Source organism: Alnus glutinosa, chromosome 5, assembly GCF_958979055.1.
Source record: "Alnus glutinosa chromosome 5, dhAlnGlut1.1, whole genome shotgun sequence".
In the NCBI taxonomy this organism is placed as follows: Eukaryota; Viridiplantae; Streptophyta; class Magnoliopsida; order Fagales; family Betulaceae; genus Alnus; species Alnus glutinosa.
This window is the reverse complement of record NC_084890.1, coordinates 13,550,600-13,561,814: the sequence shown is the minus strand read 5'-3', so window position 1 is coordinate 13,561,814 and position 11,215 is coordinate 13,550,600. Positions and strand designations below refer to the sequence as shown.

The window sequence follows — 11,215 nt, the reverse complement described above, 5'->3', positions numbered from 1 at the left end:
CACAGGCTTCATCAATAAGTTCATTATCTGGAGAATTTTGCCAAATTTATTTTTGGTCGATTTTGTGAGTTTTAGTTTTAGTTTATTTTTGGTTAAGTTATAAGTTTTTGTTTTTAATTTTTGGTGTGTTAGTTTATGCTTCTGTGTTAATTTTCATTAGTTATTTTTATTTATTTTATCTTGTAACAATTTCTTTTTTTTTTAAAAAATATATATATATATATATATATATATATATATATATTGCTAGTGTGGGCTCACGGTGCTATCCAAGTGTCAAGGCACGTTTTGGCTAGGAAAGTCTTGGGATTTAAGAGTGTTCGTGTGACCCCCCTCACTTTCCTGGGAACGACCTTGGGTCCTTGGAGAATTCTGTTTCCCCTACTTGCATTTTATTTTTTTTAGTTAAATTTTAGTTTTTGCATTTTGTTTATGCTTGGGCGGAGATCTTTAAATCCAGAACTCACTACTTTTGATCCTAAGATCGAAAGAACAGCTCGAGAGAATCTGGGCGTGCTGAAAAATTCTGAGTCTGAGTCGAAAAAGTCTGTTGAGATGGGAGAACTGCTTAGGAATGGGGATCCACCCAGAACCCTCAGAGAATTATTTGCACCCATCACTACCGACACTCCATCTTGCATAGTGTTGCCTGCTACTAATGCTACTCATTTTGATTTGAAGCCGAGTGTAATTCAAATCCTTCCTACTTTCAATGGTTTAGAGAATGAAGATCCTTACACTCATGTAAAGGAATTTTTGGAGAGGTGCAATACTTTCAAATTTCAAAATTTCTCAGATGAGTCGATACGTCTAAGGCTATTTCCTTTTTCCCTAAGCGGTAGGGCAAAAGCATGGTTACATTCCAACATGCCTGGATCCATCACTTCCTGGGAAATTTTGCTGACCAAGTTCAACAACAAATTCTTCCCAATCTCGAGGATTAATGAGTTTCGTCAAAAGATAAGCACTTTCAATCAGGAGGAGGACAAGAAATTCTGTGACAGCTGGGAGAGATTTAAAGAGCTAACTATGAAGTGTCCGCCCCATGGTTTTGAGACTTGGAGGCTCATTCAATTTTTCTACAATGGGTTAACTCAATTTGAGCGTTACATGATTGAGTCCATGAATGGTGGCGGGTTCTTGAATTTTACAGGAGAAGAAACTTATAAGACTCTGGATGAACTGTCCGATAATTCACAACGGTGGGATTTTTCAAGTCGTCGGGGTAAATGTTCCATTACTACCAAGAACGAAGGACTCTATGAGGTAAGAGACAATGAAGATATCAAGGGGCAACTCAAGGATCTCATGCGTACAGTTGAAGCTAGCCCTTGCTCTGAACAAGCCAGTAATTGTAGCAAATATTTACCAATCTGAGGTCAATGCCTTCAATGATTATAGGAAACCAACAAGTGGACCTTTAGCTGAGACTTACAATCTAGGATGGTGGAACCATCCCAATTTCTCTTGGAAGCAAAATCAACCCCAAAATCAAGGAAGAACTTCGAATCAAGCTCATACTCAATATTCTTCTGGATTCCCTTCATAGGCTCATAATCAATTCCAGTCATCTCACCAAGCTCAACCGGCACCATAGTTATCATTGGAAGAAACACTCCAAGCATTCATACAGACAAGTAACCAAAATATACAACAGCATAGCCAAAATATACAAGAGCTTCAGAAGGTCACCATGAACAACAGTCAGATTATGCAAAAGCTTAAGAACGTCACCTTGAACAATAGTCAGACTATACAAGAACTTAAGAATGAGTTCATGGATTCAAAACAATTCACGCATCAAGCTATTGCTAAGATAGAAGGGCAAATTGGCCAACTAGCCAATCAAATGGGGGAAAGAGAAATTGGGAAATTTCCAAGTCAACCAATGTCTAACCCAAAAGGGCAATTTGCTATTGGGAGTACATCCGGTCCTTCTCATGGGCAAGAGCATGTGCAAGCCATCACAACTTTGAGGTCAGGAAGGCGAGTGGATAATCAAGTGGCCATGCCAGAAGAAGTCACTAAGGCAACAAAAGAGGAGGAAAGCCAGGACAAGCTTGATAGAGATCTTGGACCAGACACTATCTTTCCAATTGCTAAGGAGATTCCCCAGAAGTTTGTTCCTAAAGCTCCGTTTCCAGAAAGATTGGCAACTCCCAAGAAAGGCTCAAAGTTTGATGACATTTTGGAAGTATTTAAACACGTGCAGATCAACATTCCTTTCCTCGATGCCATTCAGCAAGTGTCGTCGTATGCTAAATTTTTGAAGGATTTGGTAACCATTAAGAGAAGGACAAATGTTCCCAAGAAAGCCTTCCTAACTGAGCAGGTCAGTTCTATTCTTCAGTGTAATATCCCTGTCAAGTACAAAGACCCTGGCTATCCTACAATTGCATGCATGATAGGTGACAGCAAAGTTGAAAGAGCTCTGTTAGATTTGGGGGCCAGTGTGAATCTGTTGCCATATTCAGTTTATGTCCAATTGGGATTGGGTGAGCTAAAACCCACTTTAGTGACACTTCAGTTGGCCGACAGATCTGTGAAAGTCCCAAGGGGAATCATTGAAGATGTTCTGATCAAAGTTGATAAGTTCTACTACCCTGTGGACTTTATCGTTTTAGACACAGAACCGGTTATGAATGTGGAGATTTAGATTCTAGTAATACTAGGGCGTCCCTTTTTAGCTACGGCTAATGCCCTAATCAACTGTAGGACTGGAGTCATGAAGTTATCTTTCGGGAACATGACCGTGGATCTAAATATTTTTGATATCAGTAGGAAACCATTTGACTATGAAGAGGTCAGAAGTGCATGCACAATAGAAGAGATAGTGGAAGAGACTGTCAACGAACCAATTGTTGAAGACCAGTTGGGAACGTGCCTTACTACATTTGGAGGTGACATGGACCTGGAAACATTACTTGAGCAAGCTGACACCTTGTTGGACTCAACTCCTAAGACAGAAACTGACATCGGGGAAACCATTGAGACATCATCCCCTGATCTATCTCCATCAGCAGTTGAGCCTGGCAAGCGGGACCTAAAGCCTCTGCCTGACACTCTGAAGTACAAATATCTTGACCCGTTTGAATCTCGACCGGTGATCATAGCCGTTGACCTAAATGAGACTCAAGAACAGAAATTGTTAGATGTGTTGAAAGAACATCAAGAAGCTATCGGTTGGTCCATTAGAGACATAAAAGGAATCATCCCTGCAGTGGTGATGCACAAGATTCACCTGGAAGAAAATGCTAAACCTTCTCGTGAGCCACAGAGACGGTTGAATCCAGCCATGCAAGAGGTAGTTCGAGCTAAGGTGATCAAACTTTTGGATGCAGGAATCATATACCCAAAATCTGACAGCAAATGGGTGAGTCCAATTCATGTGGTGCCCAAGAAGGCTGGAATTACAGTAATCAAGAACAAGGAGAATGAGTTGGTCCCAACTCGTGTTCAATCGGGAAAGCGGGTGTGCATTGACTACAGGAAGCTGAATTCTGCCACAAGGAAATACCATTTTCCTTTTCCTTTCATAGATCAGATGGTGGAGAGACTGGCTGGTCATGCTTATTATTGTTTCCTTGATGGCTACTCTGACTACAATCAAGTTCCGGTGGACCCAGAAGATCAAGAGAAGACCACTTTTACTTGTTCTTTCGGTACGTTTGCCTATCGTCATATGCCTTTTGGTTTGTGCAATGCACCTGCTACTTTTCAGCGGTGTATGATCAGTATTTTCTCAGATATGGTTGAACATCACCTTTAGGTATTTATGGATGACTTCTCTATTTTTGGATCTTCATTTGAGGAGTGCCTACACCATCTTACCTTGGTGTTGGTACGATGTAAGGAGAAGAACTTGGTTTTAAATTGGGAAAAATGCCACTTCATGGTAAAACAGGGGATTGTTTTGGGGCATGTTGTTTCCCACAAAGGTATTGAGGTTGACAAAGCCAAGGTAGATCTGATCTCTAACATTCCGCCCCCGCGAACAGTGAAAGAGATTCACTCCTTTCTAGGCCATGCTGGGTTCTATAGAAGATTCATCAAGGACTTCAGTAAGATAGCGAGACCTTTGTGCAGCCTCCTTGCCAAAGATGCCCCCTTTGATTTCAATGAAGAGTACCATGCAGCCTTTGAAAGTCTGAAGAAAACCTTGACTTCTACACCAATCATTCAGCCACCTACTTGGACTGTGCCATTCGAGATAATGTGTGATGCTTCTGATTATGCTATGGGAGCTGTATTGGGGCAAATAGTGGAGAAGCTTCCTCATGTCATCTACTATGCCAGCAAGACCCTAAATGGCGCACAACTTAACTACTCTACCACTGAAAAGGAGTTGTTAATTTTCGTTTTTGCTCTGGACAAGTTTGAATCATATCTGCTAGGGTCTAAAGTATTGGTCTACTCAGATCATGCTGCTTTGAAGTATCTGTTGTCCAAGAAAGATGCTAAATCTCATCTCATTTGGTGGATCCTGTTGCTGCAAGAATTTGACATTGAGATTAGGGATAAGAAGGGTTCCGAGAATGTGGTAGCAGACCATTTGTCCAAGCTAACTGTAGACTTCACTGAAGATGATGTGCCCATTGCTGAAACGTTCCCTGATGAACAACTGATGCACATCTCCGTGACTCATGCACCATGGTTCGCAGATATTGTGAACTATCTTGTCACCGTCCAGATGCCCTCTCATTGGACCAAGCACGACAGATCAAAATTCTTGGCTGAGGTAAAACATTTTTTTTGGGATGATTGGCTGAGGTAAAAATTCTCAACTGTGGTTTGCATATCATTAGTTTGTTTAACATGTTGAACACTGCATATCTTTAGAAATCTGAATTTTTTGACTCATCTGTTAGATTAGAGAGACTTCACCTGTTTGAATTATTTATTACAAGCACATTAACATTGGTTCTGTGAGGTATGAAATTTGAATTGAGGAATGTGTATCTTGAGATTTGTAGGATGATTTGTTGATGAAATCTTGGCTTAAATTCAAAAAAAAAAAAAAAAAAAAAAAAAAGAAGAAGAAGAAGAAGAAGAAGAAGAAAAGAAAGAAAAAATTAATAATATCACCAGTTTGACTTCTCATTGAGTAACCGGGCCTCTTGCCTCACTAAGCATTAAGTGTTCGCGTCAAAAGATGAGAGATTCAATTTGGTTGATCATATGGCTAGTTTGACTTCGTAGCCTTTTTGACTTGAGTAATTAAGCACTTAGGGATGTTTCTACATCTAGTGCCCTAAAACCCTCTGGTTTGGGAGTCACTGGCCCAACACTCGTTACATAGGTCAATTAGAAAGCTTAAGGGAGTCAGACATTGCACAGCTTAAAAAAAAAATGCACATTTTGATTTAAGCCTTGGTTATTTTCATCTGATAAAGATTCCTATGAATTTTGGGGTACACAAACTTTGACAAAATTTGGAACCTCATGAGTCTATGTTAGTCTCACTTTGCTCACATTTGAACCTCAGTTGTCTCAATTTTCCAGCTATGAGTTGAATGATTTTTGATATCCTAATGATGTGAGAGTGATGTTCACTCTATTAAGCCGTCTCATGATGTATGAACCATGTTTTTGTATGGAACTCATTGTTTGTCAACAACATAATGCTTTAAAATGTTTGTGAGTATCATTTCTGGCAAACCCTCACGAAACTTCACTCGTCCACTAGGGAGTCCTAAGGGTTTAAAAGGCTTGATGCATACGCCAAATGCAATCGTTTCTCCCACGAAAGAAGATTTATATTTGATGCTTTCATTTTATGTTTTGTTTTTTTTGGCTAAGGGACTAGCAAAATGTAAGTTTGGGGGTATTTGATGAGTGTCAAATATTGCATATGTGGACCCCTTAATTTGCATTTACTAAACCTTTAGTTTTGTTATTTTCAAATGTTTATTGTTAGTTTTGGTATTTTAGTATTTTGCAGGCTATTGAAAGAAAATAATAGCATTACGGTGAAAGAAAGCACACTTTGAGAAGACCTAGATGATGTGGTTATGCTCAACCAAATCAAGGAGTGGACTAAATCGGAATTTCTCAAATTGGAGTCAAAATCGGATTGGACTAAATTTTGGATTCTGCCTATATCACAGTATTACTTCCAGTTCAAGTATCCGATTAAGGTGAATCAAGCGGTGTTGAAAAGCTAACTCAATTTTCTACAAATCATTGTGAAATCGGATTTTCGTAATTCGAACGTATACTATGCCAAAATTGCCTCGTAATAAAATACCGCAAATCTGGACGGATTTGGAGTCATTTTCCTTCTTGGATTGAGTTTTGAGTTTCCTCCTCAAACTAGGAGACTAATCTCCGATTTTACTAGAAATTCTAGGGCTTCTAGGGTTTGTTTTCTCCCTATAAATAGACCTCTAAGCCTAAAGAAAAAGTGTGTGAGGCTAGAGCAAAATTTTGGTGTCTTGCAACAATTTTTCTTGTAAGTTCTTTTAATTTTTAATGTTTTCAATTCAAGTTAGCATGTTATTTTTAGCCATGAGAGGCTAAATTCTCAACTAAGGTTGAGGATGAAGCCTCACTTATGATTAGCAAGAATATTCTCAAGTGATTTAATATTTTCCAATTTTAATGAGTTTGATTTTCAATTGTTTTACTTCAATTCAATTTTGTGGAATGATTCATGGATATCTTTTGTGATTCAAGGATACATTTGATGATTTATGATAGTTCCATAGAATTGATTGTGCTTGGTTTTCTTTGTTTAAAAAAATTGGATATCCCTTGTGATTTATTCTACGGATACAATTAATGTTTTGATTTAAATTGGATATCTTGCTATGATTTACGGATACACTTGATGATTTAATTTAAATTGGATTTCTTTTGTGATTTGGGTAAAGAATAGATACATGGGATGGTTTTGATTAATTATTTGAAGCAAAAGTAAAACATACTTAAGATTTTATTGTGAGAACTTTGGAAAATATTATTGATCATGAGAATATGTTGCTATGAGTTTGTGAGTGCGGATTCTTATACCTTAGTGCCTTTTTTTTTTTGATTACATTCACTCTAGTTAATTTTGTTTATGCTTTTGATTTTTATTCACAAAAACAATCTCTTACTTTTTGGAACTAGATTAGGATTAAATTAATTTGAATTTAAATTTTATTTGCAAAAACGCAATTCCCTGTGGGATCGACCTTGCACTTGCAATCCATTAACTGCAAACGATTCGTGCACTTGCGAGTACATTTAAAATTTACATCACTCTCTCTTGATGATCAAGGTTAGGATAACCCATGACTAGTAATTAAATCTTATGTTTAAAACTTATGTCACTAGACTTAAGATTAAGTAATTTTGAATCTTAACGCGTGTGCGTCTCTCTGAGGCTCTAGAGAAAACAAAAAGAGAGAGCCTTTAGAGAGCTTGTTTCCTGCCGGGGAAGGAGGCTTCATGCCTCCCTCCTCCCGGTTGTGTTTTTTGTCCCTTCCTTGTTTTTAACAAGTGGAGGTTTTGTTCCCCCCGGTTGAATTGGTGGTGGTTGTTTTCCCCTAGCTATTCTGGGCTATGGTGGTTTGGGTTGTGTTTTTTATTTTGGTTCTGGCCAGAAGATTCATCTCAAGTGGTCCAGTTTAGGGAGTGGCCGGCTTCTTGTGTCGTACACGGTGTGCATTGGCCCGATTTTCTTCGTTTTTTTCTTGGATTTTGAAGCCAGATCTAAGCACGTTTGTCGACTCCTGCTAGACACGCACCACCCAGTCGCGTTCCCTGTCGTCCTTCGCCCCTGCTGCCGGAAGCATTGGTCGTGCTAGTCGCCGAAGCTCGGCGCGTGACCCTCACGCGCCAGGGAGTCTTTGCTCTCTGTCTGGGCGTGAAGGCCACTGATAAGTCTTGAATTATTCAATTCAAGACTCCTTAATTTACATTTGTTATACCTAGTTCGTATTGTACATATAACATTTTGTTGTAGTTTTGTGTGTTGTCTTATTTTCAGGTCTTAGTTGAAATCTAATTCAAAACACTCGAATTAGACCTGAAAATACATCAAGGGTATTTTAGTCATTTCCAGAGTTCGAGATTGTTCCTGTTAGTTGAAGAATTGACCAAAGAAATTCGATCGATCGATCGAAGTTCATCAGTCGAAGAAAAGTCGATCGATCGAACCAGGACAAGCCCGACTGCGATCGAGCGAAATGCGATCGATCGACTTTATAATCGATTGATCGATTTCTCCGTCTTCCAGAAATTCAGATATTTCCAGATCTTTTGAATTCTTTATGTAATTCAAATCATAAGTTGGATTTTGTGGACAAAAATGGACGCCGACCAGCTCTGTTTGTGCGGCTAGAATTAACTCTTGATGGTCTTTTGTAAATCCAATTCTTTATATATATGAGATTAGGGATTTAGGTTTAGACATGCATCTTTTGGGTGTTTCGGATTTTCTCAAGTATATCAACTTAATTTCTTGTATTTCTAGTTTACTTTGATGCTACTCTCTGGACCGAAATCCAGAGAGCTTGTTTCCTTTGTTGTTTTTCCTTTAAATTTCATGTTCTAGCTTAGGTTTATTTTCTGTCCTTGTAATCCGAATTTCTTAACTTTTAATCTACTGTTTTAGTTCATTTTCTTCTAGTTCCTTTACTGTTTTCATTAATTTTCATGTTTAAATTAGATTCAATTATGTCCAGCTAAATTAGTTCTTAGGGTTTGATCAAAATCCTCTCCAAAAACCATGAAGTGTTCTTGAGGTTCTTAGGATTTTCTTGAGATGTTTGATGATTGTTAAAGAATAGAGGATCTCAAAACCCATGCTAAAAGGGTTTGTTTTCAAGATTCCAATCTAGTTATTCAAGAAAAAGAGTTAAACTTGTCTATGAGTTTTCTTAGATTTCTTGAGTAAAACCAACGTTCTTGGAAACAAGAACGATGTCTTTTACAATGATTCTATTTGACATGATGTGTGTTTACCTATTAGAGTTACCTTATAGGGTATGCTAGGGAACACTGGTCATTTCATACCTTTAGTAGTGTAATTGTCTTTCCATTGTAGTTTACTCTTTACATGAAATAGACAGGTGCAAAACTAGATATCTTATCATTGTGGCCTAATTAGGGTTTTCATGTATTGTGTATGCTTATTAGGATGTGTTATAGAGTAGTAAGCTAGGGAGCATCAATCCCCCACACCTTTGGTAGTGTAATTGTTTTTCAATTATAGTTTAAGTCTTTACGTGGTAAGTGATTGAAGTGAAACTAGGTACTCTATGATTATGTCTTAACGAAAGTGTTTTCGTATCGAGGTCGTCGTAATGGTTGACGCCCAATACGCGCTCATATCATGCATGTTAGGAAGATCCATATAGACTGTAAGCATTTTATCGGTTGAGGAGTGGATAAGATTAATACCCTAAGTTTTCTTTAAGTTTGTTTTCATTTTCCGCTTTCATTTCTTCACCTTATTGTTGTAGCTTCAATTCTACAACCATTACTTTTATTTTCTTTTTCAAAGTCAAGTTAAATACGCTCTATAAGTATCCCGTTACGCAAAACAACCCCCAATCTCTGTGGTTCGATAACCCTTACTATAGTACAATTGATTCGTACTATTGCGAGTGGTAAAACATATAAATTTAAAATCCATGTAGCCGAGTCGGCTACCAGCCACACTCTGCCTTTTCAGGCAGTGCTTTGCAGTGCCTGGGGTCCACGGCGTCGGATCTCTTGCTGGGTACCTCCGGTGACGGCTCGTGTCCTACACGCACCTCCATTCCGGCGAAGTCAGCCTCTTTGCTTGACTGCAGGCGACTTGTTTTGGGTTTTTCTGCCTGTGTTTGTGTATTCTGCATGTTTCTCCCGTACAGTTTGTCTTTGTATTGCGTAAATTTACTGGAATTTTGTGTTGGCTAAATGCTAGATCGGCCCTCTTTTATTTTGAGAGTGAGCGTTCAATGTAAAGAGAGGCTCAAATGCAATTTCTGTAAGATTTGTGTACTGCTTAGGTAGCTATTTTTAAGTCAGATCCTTCTGGCTTAGAGTTTAAAGATCTTGTACCTTTTTCTCATGATGTAAGCCTTCGGGCCTTTGAAGCAATATATAGTAATTTTGAATCTTCCCTTAATATAAACTTTGTACCGTATAAGGTTTATGGATTTCAAGGACGAAATTCTGTTGAGGGAGGAGGGATGTAATACCCCGTATTTTAAGATATTAAATAAAATATCTTAAAAAATGATTTAAGACCTAATAATATAAATAGAATAAATATGAATATTTATTAGATAAATATTCATCAATCTTTTTATTCATCAATTTTAAGTATAAATGTTTAGAAGATTAACTATTTACTAGAAATATAATAATAAGTCTAATTTATTAAAGACATTTAAATAAAAGAAAATTCGGATGAACAGTATGTCGATCGATCCACCAAAACTGTAGATCGATCCACATAGTATTCATGTCGATCGATCCACCAAAATAGTCGATCGATCAAAGGTGAACAGTGTCTCGATCGATCCACCAAAAAAGTCGATCAATCAACTTCTGTAGGAAACAAATTCATGCACCGAATCATCTAGGATTCGATTTTTATTACAAAATCTATTCGAATCTTCATTCTAGCCGTTAGATGCGATTGTTTTGGAGCAATCTTGGCCGTCCGTTTTAGTATAAATAGAGCCCAACGCTCACGTTCAATTCATGCTTCAATTCTCTCCAATTCTCTCTCAATTTCTCTCCCAATCTCTCTCAAATTCTGTCTGTCTCTCTCTCTTTCAATTTTGGGTCCAGCAACAGAGGTAGAAGAAATCCGATGCTCTCTCTCTCTCTCCCGTGGGTAAGTCTCTCTCCCAAGCTCTTTCCCCCTCTCTATTTCTCTATCTCTCTCTCAGCTCTACTGTGAAGGTAGAAGAAGAAGAAGAAAAATAAAAAGAGAAGAAGAGGAGAAAAAGAAAAAGATATTTAGATTTTAATTAAAGTTTTGTTTTAATATTGTTGATTTTATGAATTATTTACTAAGTAATCTGATGTTTTTAAGATGTTTTTTAAACAGGGTATTTCAAGCGAAGTATTGAAACATAAAAAAACGCCGTTATGATGCCCGAGTGAAAAATATATTATTTTACAAAAGCGTCGTTACGCTGCCTAAATACTTTTAAAGTATTTTAAGCGTTATTAACACTAATGCCTTTATGCTGCCCGGATTTTATAAGAATAAAATAAGGTTATTATTCTA

General features: G+C 37.8%; 1 protein-coding gene across 1 annotated transcript; it reads left to right on the top strand.

Annotated features, from left to right (window-relative positions):
* Positions 1-1,693: 1,693 nt before the first annotated feature.
* LOC133868993 (uncharacterized) lies at positions 1,694-2,656 on the top strand. The gene has a single exon (XM_062305982.1). It carries the CDS (start codon positions 1,694-1,696, stop codon positions 2,654-2,656), a length of 963 nt encoding a protein of 320 aa, XP_062161966.1.
* Positions 2,657-11,215: the final 8,559 nt, after the last annotated feature.

Bases quoted from the DNA above. Each gene is read 5' to 3' on its own strand.
- LOC133868993 (XM_062305982.1), top strand. From the start codon at position 1,694: ATGAACAACAGTCAGATTATGCAAAAGCTTAAGAACGTCACCTTGAAC.